Below are 23,553 nucleotides of genomic sequence, written 5' to 3' on the forward strand. Positions count from 1 at the left end.
AAACATTTAATTAGCTCACCCCTAATTTCTTGGCGGGGCCAGACCAAATGATTTCAAAGGCCATATATGGCCTGTGGGCCGGATGTTCTCCACCCCTGTTCTAGAGGTTGCTATCAGTCTCACCATCCACACTTATTCAGGGTCTTTCTCTGGTGGCTGTCTGTGGGATCATTTGCCAACACATCCCACATTTCTTTGTAGCAGTAAGATTGAAAAAATAGTTTCAGACCGCAGTGATAACTGCGGTACCTCCCCAAAATGTGTCTTAACCTTGGTTTCTTCCTTGTCGGATGCTCCTTTCTGAAATGTTAAGAAAGTCTGACATATATTTAATACTGTGTATGCTTGAGTCAGCTGCCGGGGAGGGCTGCTCCTTCCTGGTGTTAATGTCCTGTGATGGTTAGTGAGCAGCCTCAGAGCCTAGTGCATTTACTGACTGAGGCTCTGTAGTTGACGTCCTGCCCACAGTGCAGGTCTCACCTCACCACAGTGCCCCCTGCTGCTATCTTATCTGAGAGAAATGACCTCTCCTTTTGATGTTTTAGAGAATCACAGATTGGAGTCTGCCTACCAGAATCATCTAATTTTGAAAGTTTTAGTGGTAAGTAGAGTTTTTATATACAAATTCATTTTAATTATGAAATTAATGAGTACCATTTAACACATTAAGCACCCAGCCTGTTTTGTCTTCCGGACGGAAAGTATAGTGTTAGTCACCAGTGACTGACAGGGTGCTTAACGTGTTAATATTTAGGAATATAAATATGAAGACTTGCTTCTAATTTCAAGATATCAGATAGTTAATATATTTTGAGCAAGTAGACAAGGATTGATTAATAGGTGTGTTTATATCTACATTCAATCCTATATAATAAAATCCTAATATGCAAGTCGACTGAACGGCAGAACGACTGGTTGCTATGATGCACACTGACCACCAGGGGGCAGATGCTCAATGCAGGAGCTGCCCCCTGGTGGTCAGACAGAAGCTGGGCTCACAGCTGGCAAGTGCAGCGGCTGAGTCGGGAGCCTCTCCCGCCTCCGCAGCAGTGCTAATGACCCCTCCTGGGGGGTGGGCCTAAGCCAACAGGCGGACATCCCCCAAGGGGTCCTGGACTGTGAGAGGGAGCAGGCCGCTAGTAGTCTTATAAATGTGCATGTGGTTTAAGGCTTCAAATGTAGAAATTTACTTAAAGCCAATTTGTAAAAAGCTAATTATCTACTTTATGGTCATGTTTCCCTTCTCTTCGGTGACTTCTTTGAATGCTTCACTATTCAACAATCCCTGCAGTTATGCACAGTTCATTTAGTGATAGAACGTTAAGTTATTTTTTTATAAATTTTGGTGAAGAATGCTTACAGTTGAGGAGGTTCCCAGCATGTTCTGATGGGCAGAAGGAGAGAGATGGAGAGAAGGCACTGTGTAACTTGCTTGCAGGTTGCGTAAAAGCTCACACATTCTGCCTCTTTCCACCATCATTATAAACAACAAAGATGTGCCGGCTTGAAAGCACCTCACTTATCAGGAGGCATCCGTACCATAACTGAGAATCAAGACAGGAGCATGGAGTCCTCTGAACTTGCCACTGTAACCGATTTAACACAGTTCATGTACTTGACTCCCCAAGGCAGAGATCGAGGCCCCCTCTGAGAAAAAGTCTTTGTTTGGCTGTAGAAATCGTTTTGAGAAGCCTATTGATCTGGTTTTTCAGTCCTTAAAAGATCAGAAACTACCGTTGGGAAGGTGTTTAGGTTTCTGGAAGTAGGTAAGTTTATAGAGGCAAGAGCGGGCTTGGAAATAGAAAACCTGTCATAATAGGTGCTAATAATTCAACGGTGTAGCAATTTGGACATTTGTGCATATCTAAAAAGGCTCTGAAGGCCTCATTCTAGCCCCATGAAGTAATTGATATTCAAAATATTGATGCCGAATCAGCAAGGAAGTTACCTTCTCTGTTCTCTGTGTAAGATTCAGGGGAACATGTAATGCATTAAAAAGATCATTCAAATTGATTTTAATATGGAGCCTTTGCCCTTAGAGGTAAAACGCTCCATTTAGCTTGAAGAATTCAGTTATTTGTGGGACTTCATTATTCTCTGACATTTCAGATACGTTGTCAGGTGACTGCCTTGTGAAAAGACTCACGTGTTAGGATCTGCTTGTGTTCCCTGGGTCTCTCCCTCCCTTTTAATCTTATGGGGAGAGCATTTCCCACTTGCCCAGGTTTTCGCTTTCCACCTTCTACTCTGACTTAGCCCCCACCCCTCCCCTGGCTGCATTGATCTTATTGCTGACTCACTGCAGTGATTCCCTATTCCAGTGATCGGCAAATTGCGGCTCGCGAGCCACATGCGGCTCGTTGGCCCCTTGAGTGTGGCTCTTCCACAAAATACCACGGCCTGGGCAAGTGTATTTTGAAGAAGTGGCGTTAGAAGAAGTTTAAGTTTAAAAAATTTGGCTCTCAAAAGAAATTTGAATCGTTGTACTGTTGATATTTGGCTCTGTTGACTAATGAGTTTGACGACCACTGCCCTATTCCCTCACTAATGAAGTGCCCACAGCTTTACCTAAAGCAGTCTTCTGTCTCAGGAAGTAGCCAGCCTGAGGCTGGAGGTGGAGAGGAAACCCATTAGTGCATGGTGTGGTTGCAGATTCTTGAGCAGGGGAACTGCTTGAAGAAATGGCACTTGTTATGGTGGGATCCCCAGCCCAGAACTGTGTCTGAGCAGGGCAGGGGCATCTCAGGCCTGTGGTGACAAAGATGCCTCCCACACTCGGCTGGTTGTTACAGCTGGTCTCTCTTGCTGGTGCCACTTGTCTACCTAGGCGTCGCCCCGTGATGGTGAGGAGTCTCAGGTCCATGGGCATAAGGAGGCTTCCGGGGCTGGGCTACTTGTGGTGGTGAAGGTTGGGGGTCCTTCTTGCTGGTGCTGCCAGGCCATCCTCGCAAATCCCCTTGGAGAAGGCAATGGGGGGCCCTGCAGGAAGGAGGGAAGGAGAGCATAGCCCCTGGCAGCTCATGGTGAGTGGGGGTCCCGATAGTTCCTCTTGGTTCATCTGCTGTTTTCAAGCTTCTAAGTGGGTGAGTGGGGAATGAACCCACCTGGGCCACCTGGCTTACCAGGTTGGAGGTAGGGAATGGTGGACCTTGGTCTGCCTCTTGTAAGAACAGGGTAGAAACAGGAGCGTCAGCTGCACTGGTGCTGTGTTATTCACCCAGTCCTGGGTCCCCAGCCGGTTCACGGTCTGAGTCTCCTCTGGGTGGCTCCTGCATCACGTGCAGGGTTTATAGACGTGCCCACCGAGGAGGAGGAGGAGGAGGGAGAACAGGGCTGGCAGTCTCTTACTGAGTTTTTAAATGCGGTACTTACAGTTGTACGAGTAAATGTAAAGTACTGTGAAGCAACGCTAAATATTGTTACCATTTTTTTGCCAGTTCAACTTTCTGAATTGCTTTGCCTCACTCTTCTACATCGCCTTTGTCCTGAAGGACATGAAGCTCTTACGTCAGGTGAGTGTGAGTAGCAGAAAGGTATCCATTCTTCAGGCTTTAGAGGCGGTTTCTTGTAGTCAGGTAATGCAATCGGCTTCCCATTATTACTTTTACAAATAAAACCTTTTCAATTTTGTCTGTTTCTAAGCCCAATTCTAATTAAAAACAGGAAACCCATTAGCACTGTGTAGTGTACATAACTGGAAAGAAACTAATGGAAGCTAACCAACTTGTAAAATTAATGATACAGGGCAGTAAAATAAAACACGTAGTTCCTATATATTTGTATTTGTATAGAATTATAAGAACAATTCTAACAACAAAACATTTTTTAAACTTTTGTGTGTGTCTCAGGGTGGGGGTGATGGGTGTAGCCTTACATAGGTCTGATACATTTCATTTTTAAATTATAAGTTGTTGTACTTTAGAGACCAGCAGATCCTTTTCTGAAATGTTAAGAACATCTGACATATATTTAATACTGTGTATGCTTGAGTCAGCTGCCAGGGAGGGCTGCTCCCTCCTGGTGTTAATGTCCTGTGATGGTTAGTGAGCAGCCTCAGAGCCGAGGCTTCTTTCTATTTATATGAGAACTTGGGATCTTTTGTCAGGAAATTTTTTAAAAAATTGTATAACAGAGAAAGTTAGTATTTTGTAGTTATGGTCCTAACAGCTTGCATAAAAGTAAATTAAATCTTGTGCTCTTAAGAATTGCACTCTATATATTGCTACTTTTTAAAAATTATTTTTGAAAATGGAAAAAGTAGTTAGATGCACATACCTTCCCCAGTCCCACCTACAGTGTTAGTGGGGTGTGACTTCTCATTTCTTACACTTTAGAGAGTCTCCTTCATATAACAGGGGACAGAGGGATGGGAGAGGATTCTTGAAAAAATAGAATTCTAATATCAGCAAAGATGTTGTGTGATGGAAACACTGATATCCATCTGGGAAAAGTAGAAATTGACACACCACCTCTGGAAACCACTCCGGCAGCTTTGCCAGGAGCTTTAATTCATCCCTAATAAGTCATCAGAGATGGGTGGAGATTCACATGTGTAGGTATCTAAAGAGCCGCATTTGTAGTAGTTCTGGTTGGGAATTACACCTGCATTCAACAGCAGTGCCTGGGCTACATGAAGAAAGAATTTTAAAATATATATATATATTTTATTGATATTTTACAGTGAGGAAGGGAGAGGGATAGAGAGCTAGAAACATCAATGAGAGAGAAACATCAATCAGCTGCCTCCTGCACACCTCCCACTGGGGATGTGCTGCAACCAAGGTACATGCCCTTGACCGGAATCGAACCCAGGACCCTTCAGTCCACAGGCTGACGCTCTATCCACTGAGCCAAACCGGTTTTCGGCAAAGAAAAAATTTTTGTTGGCACAGGAAAGTGCTCACAATATATGACAAGAGGGGAAAAACAATACAAAGCTGTATATAATATGTAGTGGATGATTCTACTTTAATTTCTACATATGATTGGAAATATCCAAGATGTTAGCAGTGGTTCTGTCCTGTTTGTGGCATCATGGGTGACTTTTTATTTTTCATTTTCTAAGTTTTTTACAGTGGGTGGGGGATGTATTAGTTTTATAATATTTTTAACGTTGTGGCCAAACTATTATTTTTCCAAAATTGGCAACATCATTTAGATATTTAAATTTTGTAGCCAGGATGATATACCAACAACAGCAACAACAAAAAAAAAACCCCACACAATTTTAAGGAAATTTGTTCTACTGATTCGTAACTGGTTTATTTTTTATTATAATATTATTTGTATTATAATCTTTTTGTATTTTAATCTAAGTCTTCCCTGTGGGAAAAATAAACACAAATTAGAAACATCATTCCAACACCCAACTTTTCTGATACTAGCTTTTATAACAATAGTACACTATTTATTGAAAATGGCCATTTTATTTGCATAATTGTGCACATGGGGTGGTTTTATTAAGCTACACTGGCAAATATGTATGTGCTTCTCCTTAGAGCCTGGCCACTCTCCTGATTATGTCCCAGATCCTGAACCAGGTTGTGGAATCTCTGCTGCCTTATTGGCTCCAAAGGAAGCACCACGTGCAGGTGAAGAAGAAGGTGCAGGCTCTGAAGGCAGACATCGATGCCACGTTATACGAACAAGTCATCCTGGAAAAAGAAATGGGAACGTATTTGGTAAGCTGGAATCTGGTTGAGTTTAGCATTGACTCAGTGTGCGTAACAGTCACATACCACGTACTTACACACATGTAAACACTCACGGTCTCAGCTCAGTGCTCTCCAGCCAGTGAAGGGCTACTGTCCTGAATCTGAAGTTAGGCCTAAAACACAGAGGATGAGCGTGGTGAACCCTGTGAGTGCTCTGCCGAGGTGGTGGAACAGCAGCTAGAGCCGGTGGGGCAGGGGGGTGAGAAGGCTATGAGGGCAGCAGCACGGCTCGCTTCAGACGCAAAGAAAAGATTGAACGTGGCTTCTGGAAATATCGGAGGGAACTTTGTAAAGTATGTGGTTGTCTATCCACTATGCTGCACACTTGAAGCTAATAAAAAATAATATGTAAACTGTAATTGAAAAACTTAAAAAAATTTTTTAAACCCAAGAAAATATTGAAGCCCATCACTAAAAATGAAGATTAATTTATAGTTTAAGTTACTTAGTGCTATTGTAAAAATAAAATAGTTCCTAAGACAGAAGTCTGAAATTCTTTGGGAACTATAAGGAGATCATTAGAGAGTCATAAAACCTAACCATGTATTTAATGAACTTTTATTGAGCTCCGACTACATTCACTACTTCTGTAGCGGGGGCTGGTGTTGGGGTCACGTTAGCTTTAGGTCATTGTTTCTCATATCCTGCACCTACCTTCTTCGTATGATATAGTCTTCTTAGTGCGATAGAGCCTTTGGGGAGGGCCCACTGTCATTAAACTTCCATAGTCTTGTTTTTCATCATGAATGAATTCATCTTCTGATTATTGAACTTTCTGACTTAGTTTTTTTCTCATATGCTTAAGAATTTTAGTTTGTATGTTCATCTGGAGTAGGAATTTATTCTCTCTCTCTCTCTCTCTCTCTCTCTCTCTCTCTCTCTCTCTCTTTCTCTTTCTCTCCCTCCCTCCCTCCATCCCTCCCCCACCTCCCTGCCCTCGCTCACTGCATGTCGTATGCTAAAAATTCCAGGCAGAGCTTGGCCTGACTGCCGGGCTGCCGGGCGGCACATCTGAGAGACACTATCTGCACATCTCTGCAGAGGCTCAACCTCTTACTTTATGAGTCAAACCAGCACAATTTTGAAAGCTGAGCATAGGCTATGATGGTTTCTTAAGACCGAATTGTGGTAAAACCGGCTTGATTGCTAAGATTTTTACTCTTTCCCCACTCTTGATTACTTCACTCTTCAGAGCATTAAATCAATGCTATATCACTGGGCATATTTTAAAGCCACATCTGCATGCTGCAACACAACGTAAGGAAATGCTTTCTAGAGCCAAATGCAACCAAAGAGCAGTTTAGAAATTGCTCGCCACTGAATCCCCAGCTGAGCATCCACCGGCCAGCTCCTAACATACGTGTGCTTGGTGTTGCTCTTTGACGAGCCTTGGAAACTGCCAGAGAGACTCACTTGAAATCCCTGGGCCCATGCTTCATCCAAGTAGCCAGAGCATCTGAGAGAAGTACTCACTCCATTGCCAGTACTCTATAATTATGTTAGGAAATTCTCTATTTCAGCAAAATATAACATACGAAAAGAAACTGACTGGAAGTAGAATCTGACTTACACCAAAGCTCTCAGCTCCGGAGTCTAATATGCATGCCTTGGAGAAAGACTGACTCTGAGATGCAGTAATAATAATGATTCATTTCGCAATATCCATGTTTAATATTGCTTTAAAATATTGTGATGAGTGTTTTTCTTAAACTGAAGTTGTCATTGCGTGTGCATAGGGTGGTCATGGGGAGGTCTGGAGTGTGGCCGTGGGCGACATGGCAATTACGGCACAGCGTAAAGCAGTGCTCAGCTTCCCTTGGGTCAGAAGAAATGTGATTGTGAACAACAGGCATCTAGTGAGGCATTCGAGTAGCGTGTCCCTGTGTCCAGTGAGAAGTGGTGGTGTTACTCAGGTGACAGCTCAGTGCTTAAGCATCCTGCTTCAATGAGGGCTTCGTTGTCCAGTTATTAAAGATCACCAAGTAACTCACCCCACACTGTTAGTATCTCTTTAGTTGTTGAGGGTACACAGCGACTATTGCCCCTCTCCTCCTTTGGACTAACCCTTTACAAACATAGTGGAAAGGCTTTTAAACAGTTTCAGAGGGATTTCTCCACGCTTCCATGGTATCCTTATTTTCTGCGTAGACTCCTGTCTTTGGCCTCTTTGATGTATATACTACTTTTGTTAGGGTGACTCTGGGGAGTTTCCTTGTTTCTATCAGCTTTGTTTTTCTTTACTTTTAATAGAACTGAGATAAATGTCTTATACCATAAAATTCACTATTTTAAAATGTACAGTTTAGGTTTTTTTAAAAAATAAGTTCACAAGGTGTGCAGCCATCACCACTATCTAATTCCAGAACTTTTTCATCATCCCCCAAAGAAACCCATAACCATTATCTTTTATTTTATTTTTTTAAAATTAAATGTATTGAAGTGACATTAGTTAATAGGGTCATATAGGTTTAAGATGTGGATTTCTAGGTTACAAGATCTATATATTTCACTGTGTGCCCACCACCCAAAGTCAAATAATCTTTCATCACCATATATTAGGACCCTTTACCCTCCGCCCCCCAAGGGAGAAGCCTGTAGCACTGGTGGGGGTAGGGGAGGACTCAGTGAGGCTGAGTGAAGATGAGCCTTCTGAGCGAGTCCAGAAGGTACCACTGTCCACATCGGGTAGTGGCTTCTCTTTGGAGCGAGGCTTTGTGAGACCTTTAGCCCCGCTGCTCCCTCTGCGCCCGGGCGTGCCTGTTGTTACTTGTTACAGCTGCTGTGGACCTGGGAGCGGGAGGTGAATTTAAATGCACAAGATTGAGCTGTTTTTCTTTACTAAGTGCTGCCTGAGTTGCTACTAGCCGTGGGTTAATTTTCACAGTACTGGAAAAGCTGATTCTGACAAATTTTGCCCTTTTTGTTTGTTTGTTTGTTTGGAGGGGCAAACTTCTGGAGGTCCTTACTCGGTCCTTTTTGCTGGCATCACCACTATTAGTTTTTCCTTTGGAAGGTCAGGGACTGGGGTTCTGGGGGGCCCATACTGTGAGGGGCCATCATGTAAGATTTTTTAAATGTATTTTTATTTATTTCAGAGAAGAAGAGAGAGGGAGAGATAGAAACATCAACAATGAGAGAGAATCATTGATCAGCTGCCTCCTGTATGCCCCCTACTGGGTATGCCCACAACCCGGCATATGCCCTTGACCGGAATCGAACCCAGGACCCTTCGGTCCTCAGGCCAGTGCTCTCTATCCACTGACCCAAACCAGCCAGGGCTCTTCTTTTTTTTTAAGTTAAATTTAGCTGGATGACATTGGTAAGTTATTCTTATTAGACGATATTAAACAATGCCTGTTTTCTCCTTGTGGCTCACATTTCCAGGGCACCTTCGATGACTACCTGGAGCTGTTGCTGCAGTTTGGCTACGTGAGCCTTTTCTCCTGTGTTTACCCGTTAGCAGCGGCCTTCGCTGTGTTAAATAACTTCACCGAAGTTAATTCCGATGCCTTAAAAATGTGCAGAGTCTTCAAACGTCCATTCGCAGAGCCTTCGGCCAGTATTGGTGTATGGCAGGTAATTATTTGAGAAAAAAATATTCCTTTAAAAGAAATAACAGAATGGGGCATTGTGATTTAAAACCAAGAGCCCAAAGGAGAGATTTGGGAAAACTGATTTCATTCTTGCTTGGCCACCAAACAGCTGTGTGACTTCAATAGCCATTAACTTCCTCTGGGCCTCACTTTTCTTATTTTTAAAATTGGGGGTAGGGGTGAGGGAGGTAAAATATAATCTTTATGACTCCTTTCAGGTGTAAAACTTGGACAATTTTCTAGGGGCGTAGCCAGCTGGGCCTTCACTCACATAACGAGGCCCTCCCACTGCAGTGTCAGAAGAAAGTGGCACAGTACTTTCCAAATGCTTAAAGCAAAGCACCGTCAATACAGAATCTTACATTCACAGAACACATTGTTTAAGGAGCGCAGGAGAGGGCAAGACACTCTCAGACGAAGGGAAACCAATAACAGATTTTTTATTGTCAGGGGATCTATCCTAAAAGTATGACTGAAAGTTCTCAAAACTCAGGAAATTATAAAAGTAGGAATTGGGAGACATTAGGAAGAAGTAAACTTGCTAAACAAAAATACAAGTTAATACAACAGATTTTCCTTCTCGAGTCTTTAAAGTTATGTTTGAAAGTTGAAACAAAAAATACAAAGCTATCTAACGATTTTTAAATACTATATGTAGAGAACATATTTAGGCAATTATATTACAAACTAGAAGCCTGGTGCACGAATTCGTGCATGGGTGGGTTCCGGCGGGCCCGCCCTGATCGGGGTTGGGGGGGGGTGATCGGGGGTGGGGTCAGCCTGGGGGAGGGGCCATGGGCAGTTCACAGCCCCCTGGTTGAACTCCCGGTCAAGGGAACAATTTGCATATTAGCCTTTTATTATATAGATAGGGAATGGTAAAGGGAGGTAAGATTTCAATATTTTACTCGAGCTGATAAATAACAACACAAGTAAAAGGAAAAAATGGATATACACATAAAATATAATGTAACTATATATGTATATATGTGTGTATAAAATATAATTTTATATATATATATATAGCAACCCCTAGAAAGCTATATAAAAAATATATTCAAAAACACAGATAAAATGGAATATCAAAAAATGTTTAGGTAACTCATAATAAGACAAGAAAAACAAAGCAGTTTTAATTTCATGTTCTTTTTTCTTTCAGTTGGCTTTTGAAACAATGAGTGTTATCTCCGTGGTCACTAACTGTGCTCTGATTGGAATGTCGCCACAAGTGGATGCACTCTTTCCGGAGTCAAAAACAGACCTCATTTTGATTGTAGTAGCAGTGGAGGTAAGTGAGAGCTTAACTCTCTTTCAAATAGTTTCTGCATCAGATGCCTCTGTTATTCCAAAGCAGTGATGTCTCTGGCTGGCAATTTAGCCACATGCATTTACTGGTATGAAAGCAACGCCGTTCAGGTAACGGGAAGACAGGAGTCTGAGGCTGTGCATTCCTGGTGATCACCTGTGACTGAAAAATGGCCACCGTGGTGCAAACAGGAAAGTGACTTTCCCAGCCTGGTCAGGGCTAAGTAGATAAATCTTATTTGAAACTAGAGGCCTGATGCATGAAAATTCGTGCAAGCGTAGGCCTTCCTTCCTCTGGCTGCTGGCACTGGCTTCCCTCTGGCCACCGGCAGGCACCTGGGATCCGGGCTTCACTCTGGCCCCGGCTTCATCCAGAAGGACGTCAGGAATGATGTTAGGTCTAATTAGCATATAACCCTTTTTTTTATTATAGATAGAATTCTGTAGGTTTAATATGGTGGGTTTTTTTAGTCTAATCTAGGGATTTGTCACTTCTACTTTCTTAAACAAATCCTAAGAAAATATTTTTTGAGAAAAATTCATGTTTAAGTCTCATTTCCAACAGGTACGGAGCCCATTGTGAAACATTCTAAAACTCCAAAGCGTGTGTGTAGGAGGACTCTTAGTTTCACATACAAAGCACAAGCTGGCTGTCTCTGTACTGCTTAGAAACCATTTAATTATCTTTCTGACTATGGATTGCTGTACTATCTTAAAAATCAAGCACTTACCAATCACAAGAATTTGCAGGCAATTTTTTGTTGCTAGTGATTTTAGTTGTCAGGAATATTATAACCTTCTTATTTTAGATGTTTAAAACATAGGAGAGTGGTGAAAATTTGTTAAAGCAAACTTTGGCAGGAACATAAAGTGAGGATTCATATACCTAAGGTCTCAGGACTTAGGGCTGACCAGAAAAAAAAATGAAATCCTGGAATTCATTTGTACATTTCCAGTAGTGGCTGAAGAAATACAGTCTGCTTTGCTCTATTTTGCCCTTTTAGCATATTTGATAGGAATCTGTGCTTGTGATAGATGCTATATGTAGCATATTCGTGTTGGAGAATGATTTTAGATGACAGTGTGTAGGAGGGGAAAGAGAATGGCTCTGGCAGAAAAAAGTAGGGCTGTTTTGGACTTGTGAGTTGAATAGGATTTTGGAGTGCTATTTGCAAGGCTGATTTATTACCTGTGGAAGTGAGAGATCAAAACAGAGAGGGCCCTTAGCCAGGGGATGGCCAGCTGGCCAGGCTCATAATGTAGCTTCTTGATTTAGGGTATGGCCCTTAACTTTGCAGATCTAGCAATTTGTCTTTGCCTGTAGTACATCCAGGGCTAACTAGACTTTTGGGACTGACTTATGCTTAAACTAATGAGACTCACAAGGGATTGATGAGAATGCCAAGTAGTTCATTTACAGAAGAAGATACCCATTGAGCATCTTTTCATGGATTGTAAATGTTTTCATTTGTAAATCTTCTTTGGAGAAATGTCTATTCAAATCCTTGTCCATTTTTAAATTACGTTGTTCGTTTTTTAGTTGTTGAGTTGTAGAGTTCTTTATATATATTATAAACATTAACTAACCCCTTATCCAATATATGATTCACAATATTTGCTTCTATTCTGCAGGTTGCCTTTTCACTCTGTTGATACTATCCTTTGATGCACAAAAGCCCAACTTCTCTATTTTCTCTCTCTCTCTCTCTCTTTGTCTTTGTTTTTAGTGTTATATCTAGGAAATCATTGACAAATCTAATGTCATGCAGATTTTGTCCTATGTTTTCTTCTAGATTTATAGTTTTAGGTCTTAAGTCTAGATCTTGGATTTGAGTTAATTTTTTGTATGATAGAAGGTAAATCATTCTTTTGCATGTGGCTATCCAATTTCCCAGCATCATTTGTTGAAAAGACAGGCCTTTCCCCAGTAAATGGTCTTGGCACCCTTGTCAAAAACCATAAATGTGAGGGTTTGCTTCTGGGCTCTTTATTTATTCCATTGGTCTGTATGTCTATATTGTCTTTTCAAGCATTTTATTGGGGGTATGATTGACGTACCTAAAGCTGTACATATTTAATGTATATAAGTTGACAAAATAAGTGATATCTATCTTTTTACCAGTACTACACTGCTTTGATTACCGTAGCTTTGTAGTAAGTTTTTAAATCAGGAAGTATGAGACCCCCTAACTTTGTTATTCTTTTTCAAGATTGTTTTGGCTATTTGGTTATATGTTTATAGTAACTATAGCTACTTATTTCTGACTTTTGAAAAACTATTGATCAAAAGTTGAATTATATAGGCACAGATTGGTATTAAATTAAGTCCTCTCCTTCTACCACATTAATGTATTTAAAGATTTATTTATTTTTACTTTATTTACATTTGAGAGAACCCTCGCTTTGTTTTCTAATTTGAGGATTTTCTGTGTCAGAACAAAATCAAGCTCAGAGAAAGTGTTAGAAGTATCCAAAAAATTAGTAAGTTAGCTAATTTTATTCTAGAGTTGCTGAGACCTGTGCTGAATGCCATCTGGTCTTATAATGAATCCAAAAAGTAGAAAGTTTACAAATAACTTGGAAAATATAAGTTTTGTTGTTTATTACTATATGTTTGTAAAATCATACTGAAATTCTAATGTAGTATGTTACAGAAAAGTCATGAGAATCATCAATGGATCAAATTAACATGTTTCTGTTTATATAAGATTTTCTCTTTGATCTTCAGTGTCTTCAAATTGGGGAGTAAAATCTTAAAATTATATTTTATTCTCTATTTTTTCCTGCGTTCTAGATAAATTGTTAGTTTATTGAGTTAAAAATGTTTGGCTAGTAGCATATTAAATAAATAACAGGCTGTACTTTCCTATATTCATTCATGGCTCCTGAAAGAGTAGAAATTTTACTAATTCAAAAAAGCCATAATAAATAAGCCATAAATAAATAGAAACAAATAAATAAATCATTAACATCTTGATGTAAAAAGTAACTTAAGATATTTTATTTTGAAAGATTTTTTCCTCCAAATTAGGTAAAATTTAAAATAAATTCATGTTATCAGAATTTTTTAAACAAGACATTGGGGAGTGGGGGGGAGGGCATGTGCTGGGGGGTAGGGGAGACCGGGGAAGGTCAATGGGGAAAAAAAGGAGACATATGTACTACTATTTGTAATACTTTAAACAATTAAAAAAAAAAGATTTTTCCTCCAAATTAGGTAAAATTTAAAATAAATTAATGTTATCAGAATTTTTTAAACTAAGAAGACAAAATATAACTATGATGTTGATGTTGATTGAGAGCTAGTGTTCTCATATTCAAATTGTGGATGATTGCTTAGTTCAGTAGTTTTTCTGGTTCACATTTCTGAAGCCAGCAAACTTTAATTTTTATTTATTTATTTATTTGTTAGTTTTTTTCTTTTGGTAAAACTTGATTTAATGCGGCATATAGTTGAGTAAACGCAAAAATGATCATCACTGTATGCTAGTAAGTCAATGTCATATTACAACTTTTGTGTATTTACTGCCATCTAGTGTTGCCTTCAAAAATGACTGAAATTTCACTTTTTTAAAAAAGGAAATTTATTGGGATAACATTGGTTAATAACATATACATTTCAGGTGTACAACTTTATCATATAACATCTGTGTGTGCTAATGTATGTCCACCTATAGACTAAGAGAATAGCATACCAATATAAAACACTATGTTGGAACCACATGAAAATGCTGTTTTCTAGGTTAAAAATAGTCAAATACTGGCAATGTCATAAAGTCCAGCCCATAGGATCAAATCAATATTCAAATAAATTCTTTTAAATAATCATCATGGTCCTCACTCTTGAGGCAAATTTAGTTTACTTCTTTGATGTAATTTCAAGCAACGGGTCACTCTTTTAAATGCAGAATTACACACAGATCTCCAATTCCTAAAAATAGAAAAACCCTACAATCTTGTAAGTATCAAATGTTCAGTAATACCTTATTTTAGTATTAAATGCACTCATGGTTTTCTTTTAATTCTGGACTTGGCAAGATGAGCCAGTTAAACATATTGAAGACTAACAGTTCACCTGCTAAGAGCTATTCCTTTTCTAAGATGCAAATGAATTAACTACTCACCCCAGAAGTTACAATGCACTTCTAATCATCAGGTCGTGGTGAGCAGCAAGGCAGTCTGCACCATGCATGTTTCATTGATAGTTTTAAAAACATTGCTTAATTGCAGTTTCTTTAAAAAAAAAAAAGTTAGGTAATTTTTTTTTCTAGAGCTGCGTAGAAACGGAATTGGTTCTCAGTTGTTTGTAATGACTGAAAGTGTCTTCTGAGAGTGGACTGAACCCTCTGCTCTTTTATGCCTTGACTCACAGGGTTTATTTTCCTATTTTTAAAAAATAGTTTCAGATTTAAAGAAAAGTGTAATACGGATGCAAGCACAATACAGATAATTCCTACATACCCTTCATTAGGAGTAACTACCATTTTGAGCATTTTGCCACATATGCACCTTTCTTTCTCTCTGTCTCTCAATTGGTTTATATTTTTTTTCTTTCTTTTTTTTTTCAATTGGTTTATATTTACACCTGTGTTTATACTGCACATGGATATTCCAAACTAGGGAGATTCTGTCCCTGCACTGCCTCTCAGTGCATCACAGCCCTGGGCCAGTTACCTTGACCTGTAAGCCTATTTGCTTGACTGCAGAATCGAGGCCAGTCCAGCTTCCACTGCAGGGATGCTCTGAGGAGTAGAAAGGGCACATGTATAACCCTGATCACAAGGGTCTGGCATTGGCACATGTGCAATCCATTGCAGGTCTTGCTACCACTCTTACAAGGCAGGATATAGACACTATTATATTTGTGAAATGCCAAACACAGAACTGGGCACTCGGTCGAGGCACAAGGATGTGAGCTGCAGTTCTAACAGGCTCAGCAATGACAGGATGAACTTTTATTGTCTTTGTTATCATCGCCATCGTTATTTGTTAAGCGGGCATGATAGCATGGAAATAGCTTGGGGTGTCAGAGTTGGGAGGTGGCTGGATTAGAATCTCAGCTCTTCCTCTTAACTCTGCAGTGTCCTGGTTTCCTCCGAGGCAGAATGAAGATATTGGCAATGTGCACATAAGTGATGGGCACCAGGTCTGATACAGAGGAGGAAGTGAAAAGGTGATCACTTAACAGTACCACCGCTGTTAATGAGTTAGCCCTTTCGCAGTTAGCGCCTATGTCTCCATCAGCTCGATGATTCGTTTCCATGGGCTTGGTTCTCCATAATACTGAACTGGTTTGGTTTGTGTTACGGTTCCTTGTTTATATGTTAACCACCTCCTCTGTGATCTTGTTTGCAGCTCATGTTATGACTCCATTTTTCTCCTCTTCTTGATCTTGTTTCTACAGCTGAGTTCAGCCCTCCCTCCCAACCTATCCTTCACTCATCCAGTCCTGCTGATTCTGACTTCTGGATCTCTCTTTACTCTCTCTTCCCTGTTACTGTTGGCATGGATTGAGTTCAGGCGCTCACCATTTCTCATCTAGACTTAGCTTTTAAAATAGCTTTATTGAGGTTTATTCACATATCACACAGTTTACGCAGTTCAAGTGCACATTCCACGGTTCTTACCTAGACTTTTACAGCAGATCTTCACTAGCCCTCCAGGCTTCATGCTCTCTCCTCTGCCCCCACGCTCTCTGCTGCTGGAGGGGTCATTCCAAAACAAAATCCTGGTCCTATTTCTCCGCTGCTACAGTCCTCACAGGACTCTCCATGACTTAGGAAAAAATGCCTCAGTCAGAGATCAATTCTATACAGCCCTCTCTCCCTGCTACCCATTCCACCCTTGGACATCCCACAGCCCTTCCTGCAAGTAGCTGCTAGCGTTTACTGAAGCTATAGGACCACGTGTGTTCCTTCCACCAGGCTCAGCTTCCTGAGAGCATGGGTAAGGGCAGCATGCAGTAGCATTCAGTAATTGAGAAATGTCCATTAAATTACGTTAACTTACTTTTCAACTGATGAAGCCATTGTTTGTCAAATGTTTATTAATGAATGAATGAGTCAGGCACATATAGGTGTTTTTCAGTGAACATATAGTTAGTGGTTGTTAAGAATTGACTTCAACTTTATAATTGAAGACTTTGATGTGCCTTTGGAAGTATAACAAAACTCTCAGGCAGAACATGGAGTTATAGCATTTATAAGAAATGGTGAACTGAATTAGGCAGTATGATACAGTGGTTGAGAATGTGGGCTATGGGTTCAAATCCTGACTTCACCTTTGGCAGGCTGTGTGTCCTTAAATGAGTGTAGTACCTAGAGTTATCAAAGGGTAAGTGAATGAATGCATGTGGTATGCTTACTGCATTGCTTGGCAGGATTAAGTATTCAGTATGTTAGTCATTGTTATTGTTGTTTCAGAAAAAAATCTCTCTTCTAGAAGTCTCTACTTAATTGAAAGGTCTGATTAAACTCGGAATTCAATTTAAAAAATTGCCTGGGAAGTTTTTAAATTGATTTATACTTATATATATCCATCTGGTCACTACCAACTATATTCATCAGGGCACTGCTTCCCGGCGTTGGAGCAGGTGCTGGGTTCCTGGGAAGGTAAATAGGGGTTTAACTTGTGGAGTAGGGTACTTTTGAATAGAATTATTGAACTGGGTTTTTTTCTTCCTTCTTTGGTTTCCTCTGTTCCTGTGACGATCTTGGTAATTTTCTGGTTTTTCTATGGGCTGTTCCCTTCTCGCATTTTATTCAAATGAAACACTGCTCTGTGTTGTGTTGATGGTGTGGGAAGGATTAAAGACAGTCATTACTAACTATAGCCCTGGCTTTAGCAGTGCTCACCCACTGGGTCCTCCAAGAGGTGAACCACAGTGCAGGGGCAGGCTCCCGAAGACCAGCTCTCTCCATCCTCCCCGGGCAGAGTCCAGACTGGCCTAGGCTCCCCGGCCCACCCAGCGGTGGGGGCCCGGGGCCTATGTTCACTCACCAAGTTAAGTGCTCACCAAAAGGCATTTTGTCCCCAAATCTGTTTACATGTGGTGTTCTTGTTACTGTAATTGGCATAATTTAATTAAATGGAATGAAAGCTGATGAAATGTGTGTGCTAAAACAGAAAGAGCCGTCCTTTCTGTGAAAACTTTTGGAAAGACTCCATAAAGACATATTACTATCCGATTGGGTAAAGATGAGGCAATTATAAAAGATTAGGGAAAAATCATAAAATATGGACAGCTGCCAGATTCTGTTTCCACATGGCTTCACACGTATCTTTTGTTTTCACTCTTTTTCAAAGAGAGTGAACCTGGGAATCTTTGACCTTGAATTGTGGGTGTTATTTATGAACGAAGACAGTGAGAAAGTGTCACTGGATTTGCTCAAAGGAGAGGCCGTGGCCCTATAAGACTTGCAAATAAATGTACTTTCAATGTTTGCTAAATTAAAATCTTAAAGATATGCATTTTTAAATGATTCCTCATTTTAGCTAACTTCTTTTGATTAACTGAGGAATTACTGATCCCAGGTGTGCCACCTAAATGAGCTTCTTCTGTCTGTGGGGAGTGTGGAATTAGGGGCCCAGCTTTTGCATTTGTCAAAAATGTGAAATATTTGTGTTGTTAAAGAGCCCAATGCCCTCTAAATCGATGCTTAGTACATAATCTGTTTAAATATGACTGTTGATATCCAGTTTTTATAAATTAGCTTAGGTTGCATTCTTTTAAGGTATTAGCATTGGTTAACCTAACCCTGTCTCTTGGCCTAGAACATTTAGGAAAGTCAAGTCTCATACCTCCAAAAGAAATCAGTTTATATTCAGGATGGAGTTGTTTCAGTTTATTTTTAGTATTTACCTTCTATTTATGCCAGTAATACAAATTTTCCATTTCTGATTATGGAAATGGCCACAAATTCTTCCTCTCTCTACAGCCAGCCCTTTGCACTGTGACTTTGTCTCCCCACCGCCACCCTACCCCCACCCCCACACCAGGAAGTGAACTCTATTTCCCCCAGTCTTTTATCTAAGCTTGGCCATGTGATTTGTTTGGCCAATTAGACATTAGCAAACATGTGCTGGGGGCTTGCTACTCTTTGGAACCCAGGACTGGCCTCCATGGAAGGTCATATGGAGCAGAGAGTAGCTGTCTCATCTGAGGCTCTCCTGGACTAATAGGCTGCCAATCATCAGACATGTACCTGGGGCCATCCGTGGCTTAGAATGATGACCAAATGTATGGCTTAGAATCCATCAAAGACCCTCTATGATGGCCACTGGATAGTTGGACATCTCTGTACTGGGTCCTCCCTCAGTGGCAGGATCACAGGAGTTAATTTGCTCATCCATCTGGGTCAGTCCCTTGAGAACATCTGTTTTGTGAGTTTGGTGTATATACCACCAATTGAAGAAGAAGTAATACTCTGTCTGTGAGTTTGTAATCGAATTGTAATGTGCTCTGTGGATATGATTACAGAGATTGATGTAAGTTCTAAAGAGAAACAGAATTCAAGGGTCATTATAAACAAGGCACAGTGGTGTTCATTTTTAAGAACATGCGTTCTGCAATGTCTTGGGGGGATCTTGCCTAGGTATGATATGATGTATGATATGGTATGATATGATAGAATCCTGGGCTTCTCTCTAATTTCTCTCACTCCACAGCATACATCTGGTTTCTAATGTGTTTAAAGTTCATGCCCTTATTTTAAGTTTTATGTTTTGGCTAAATATTGCTTTTCTCTTTTAAATCACAGAAAGACTATAAACCAATTCTGGTTGAAACATGGTCTGCAGACTGCTATTAGTTCACAGAGTGTTTGTTATAGGTCTACAGTGAGATAAGCACAGAAATGGAGGGTAAGCATTTGGAAACTTCTAAGACAGTTTGACATTTAAGCATGCGATCAGTGGGCTTATCTTGTTGAACAAGTATAGAACAATTAGAGTAGTGTTCACTTTGCATGGTGAGTTACATGCAGTATGTATTAGTCTGCTCTGGCTGCATAACAAAATACCATAGACTAGGTGGCTTAACCCACAGAAGTTTATTTCTGACAGTTCTGGAGGCTGGATGTCCAAGCTTAAGGTGTCAGCAGGGTAGATTTCATTCTGAGGCATCTTCCCTGCTTGCAGGTGGCCACCATCTTGCTGTGTGCTCATATGGCCTCTTCTTTGTGTGCATGTGGAGAAAGAGAGAGAGAGAAAGAAAGGGAGAGAGAGAGAGAGAGAACTCTTTGGTGTCTTTTCTTATGAAGACAGTAGGCCTATTCTATCAGGGTCCCATTCTTATGACCTCTTTTAACCCTAATTACCTCCTTGTAAGCCCTATCTCCAGAGTCCCATGGGGGGAGGGGCGGTGAGGGCTTCAACATATGAATTTGGGTGGGACACAATTCAGTCCAAGCACTGTAGGACCACATGTAGGTCCATAGGGACTGGGGATTTACAAGGTCGGTCCTTCACCACAGATAGTTTGAGAAGCTCTGCCATTGACATAAATGGAGCCCATTAATGTAATCACAAGTAGATATTACTATATAGAAGCAGGAAACCTTAGGATTAGGTTAAAATGCTTAAATATTTATGAAATTGATGTATCTTCACGTTCAATGAAATGGTTTTGTGTGAAATGTTGACTCTGTAGACGAGATTAGATGAAAAACCAGAAAAGAGGTATTGGGTAGTTCGTTCCCGCTGAGGCCTGGCTTTAAGCTTAATGTCATTGCAGTGTCGCGGCTGCTCTTGCCGCGTAGCTTCCTGTCTGTGCAGCCAGCTTGTGAATCCGTGCCTGCGTCTGGCGGCTCTGGCCGCCAGCTGCCTGAGGACATCTCCCCGAGGCCATCCTCAGCAATCACCCTCTCAGCCTCTCAGAAGGCAGGACGGCCTCCTCCCTGGGACCCACTCCTGCGCTTCCTTCTTTCTCTGTAGTTTATAGCTTCACAGATGGGATTGTTAGCTTCCAGGTGACTCATTTTGAAACCGTGGGACATGTTTGGTTTCCCTCTTTTCCTTTGGAGTTTTCTTTTGTCTCCCACCTGCTGATTCTGCCTCTGGATGCCTCCTCCACCCATCCACTCCTTCCTAAGCTGCTGTCCCTGCACCAGGCTACTGTGGTCGTGCCTTGTCGGGTGGGGTATTTCCGTGAGCATCTAATCGCTCTCCGGACCTCGGCTTCTTCCTCTACAGTCTCATATTTGTAAAGCGTGGTTCTGTTAGTATAACCTTTTAAAAAACATTTTACTTTTAACCTTTGTGTGTCTGTATATGTCAAGTGTGTTTCTTCTAGGTAGTGTTACGATTAGGTCTTTTTAAATACAAATCTGATCATATCTGAGTTTTAACTAGGGTGTTCCAGCGTTTATATTTAATCTGGTTATTGATATGGTTAGATTTCATTCTACCACCTCTCTCTGTATTTACCATTTGCCCCATTTGCTGTTTGTTCTCTTTTCTGCCTTTGAATTCATAGTGGCTTATGTGCGTGTCTGGGTGTGTGTTTCCATATTTTTTTTCTCCTTTGTTAGAATTATTAGCTGTAACTCTTTATCTTGTTATCTTACTGGTTATTTTAAGGTTTATAGAATACATTTTTATGTTATCATAGTCTACCCCAAGAGGCATTATACCACTTCGTGTACAGTGTAAGAAATAATCAGGAAGCATAAACAATAATATGCTTCCTGATTATTTCCCAGGATTGAGTCTAGACCAGGGGTGGGCAAACTTTTTGACTCGAGGGCCACAATGGTTTCTTAAACTGGACCGGAGGGCCGGAACAAAAGCATGGATGGAGTGTTTGTGTGAACTAATATAAATTCAAAGTAAAGGAGCGGAGGGGAGAGCAAGAGAACCCTCCGCTCTTTCGGCTCCGCGGGCCGGATAGAACAGCCGAACGGGCCGGATCCGGCCCGCGGGCCGTAGTTTGCCCACGGCTGGTCTAGACCCTCTAAGGACTCTCTCTGAGTACCTGTGAGTTAGGTTTTCCAGTCTGGCTGGTGAGAACATACACCATTCTCAGTCCTGTGTGTGCCCCAAGTGCTGGTCCCTGTAGTCCATTCACATGTAGCTTCCCCGGACCTCACATGTGTGTGCGGTCAGCACCTGAGGGCACCGTCTGCAGATGCCCAGGGTGTCTGTCTTGTGCAGCTCTCCCCTTCGGTACTCTGTCCTGCAGACAGGTGGGGCCACGTTCCCACTGCCACTCGGCAGTCACTTGGCTCAGCCCGGTCTCCTCGCCCAGTGCTGCAGCGCAGACACCTCCTCCGGGAGTGAGGGGATGACCTGCCACCTTGACTCCTGTCGCTTGTCCTACTGCCTGATGCCCAGAGCCCTGAAAAACGTTGTTTTGTGAAATTTGGGTGTTGTTTTGGGTGGGAGGGTTAGTGCCTCCTGGTGGAAGTTGCCCATGAGGACTTTTCACTAAGTAAAAATGTCATATTTTGAAGAAAGCTCAATGGCTAAGAAGAATAAAAATCTGACTGCTTCTCTCCACCTCAACTGCTAGCATTGTGGTCCAGTCACGCAGTGTGACTTAGCACAAATCTCTAATCTGTAAAATAATGATAATAGAACCCACCCTTGTAACTTTGTTAGGAGGGGGGAAATGGTTGCTTTTAAAGTGCTTTGTACCTGGCATATATTAAGCATTATAGGGGTATTGTTTAAATGAAAGGGGGCTGATATGGGGTTCTCTTGTGTCTGCCTGGCTCCTGAGATGTCCATCTTCCATCTCACCCCTGCTTTCCCTCTGCCTGGAGCTGAGGTCAGTGCAGGAAAATACTGGGGGTGTGCCCCTTCCCAGGAGACCCTGGCCAGTTAGTGGGGTGACAGCCTTGATGCAGGAAGCAGGAGTGAATCTGGTGGAATCACCCACCTACCTAAGTGGGAGATGGTGGGCTGCACCAGATTCACTCCTGCTTCCTGCATCAAGGCTGTCACCCCACTAACTGGCCAGGGTCTCCTGGGAAGGGCCTCGTCCTGGTCAATGTGGTGGGCCGGGGCGGGGAGAGGGGACAGGGGTCCTTTATTCAGGAGCCACCCGCGTCCCACTCCACCCTCAGCTCACAGCCAGAGCCATCCTGTAAGGAAGGCACAGTCAGAGCTCGCCACCCCCTGGGTTTATCTGACAGGACTGGGCTTTGCAGTTTAGCCCTGTCCTGTGGACCTCACGTCGAGTGCCCTGGGGCCCTGAGGATCCAAGGGAGAGCCCTACAGGTTGTGAGGGGTTTCTGCGTTCAAGAGGGCAGTGTCTCCCTCCAGAGAAGCCCGTGGTCACGTTCTTGCCCCACTACAGACAGGAACCACTCTGACCCGCTCAGGTATGGAGGCCAGTTCAGGCTGCACATTCCAAAACTAACAGAAATGAAGGGTGGTGTCACTAACAGACATAAGCCAAAACCGAGCGAGTGTCCTCTGCCTGGCTCCGAGTGTCTGCAGTCGTGAGGGACCAGCCTTTAGGCAATCCTCATGTGAAGAAGGATGCGTAAGGTTATTGGATAAAAGATTGTTTTCAGGCCGAGCTACGGGTTGGATGTTAGACGGACATTAACTTAATATGGAAGAGGTTATGGAGGCTCCACTCTCAGGCTAATAGAATTGGAGATGGCAGCCTGAGCTAGGACCACGTTAAAACATTTTTCTGAGATTTTGCAGATACTGTCAAGTCAGCACATACATTGATATATGGACTGAATTTTGTGAATTTTTTGAAAAAATCTAATTTGTGTTACTAGAGCAGCAGTAACACAGCAAAACAACCATAATGCATAAATAAATTATGCTGGAAATGTAATAATGCTCATTTTTTATTTCGTGCATGTTACACTCCATTATTTTATTGCCATTGACTCTTTTTGCATTTATCATATCTGTTTCACTTAAAGCTATAGTCTGAAAATGAAATCATTAAAGTGATAATGAAATTTTGAACGTTGCTT

General features: G+C 41.6%; 1 protein-coding gene across 4 annotated transcripts in view; it reads left to right on the plus strand.

The window, feature by feature from the left end:
- Positions 1 to 23,553, plus strand: part of ANO10 (anoctamin 10) — a 123,147-nt gene that overhangs the window by 47,240 nt on the left and 52,354 nt on the right. For all 4 annotated transcript variants that reach the window (XM_080675231.1, XM_080675233.1, XM_080675234.1 and 1 more), the window contains 5 exons: positions 546 to 601; positions 3,438 to 3,512; positions 5,499 to 5,681; positions 9,099 to 9,290; positions 10,467 to 10,595. In XM_080675231.1, coding sequence (XP_080531357.1) covers positions 546 to 601; positions 3,438 to 3,512; positions 5,499 to 5,681; positions 9,099 to 9,290; positions 10,467 to 10,595 — 635 coding nt within the window. The remainder of the gene's footprint in view (positions 1 to 545; positions 602 to 3,437; positions 3,513 to 5,498; positions 5,682 to 9,098; positions 9,291 to 10,466; positions 10,596 to 23,553) is intronic.

The sequence above is a fragment of the Plecotus auritus genome (assembly GCF_963455305.1).
Source record: "Plecotus auritus genome assembly, chromosome: 6".
In the NCBI taxonomy this organism is placed as follows: Eukaryota; Metazoa; Chordata; class Mammalia; order Chiroptera; family Vespertilionidae; genus Plecotus; species Plecotus auritus.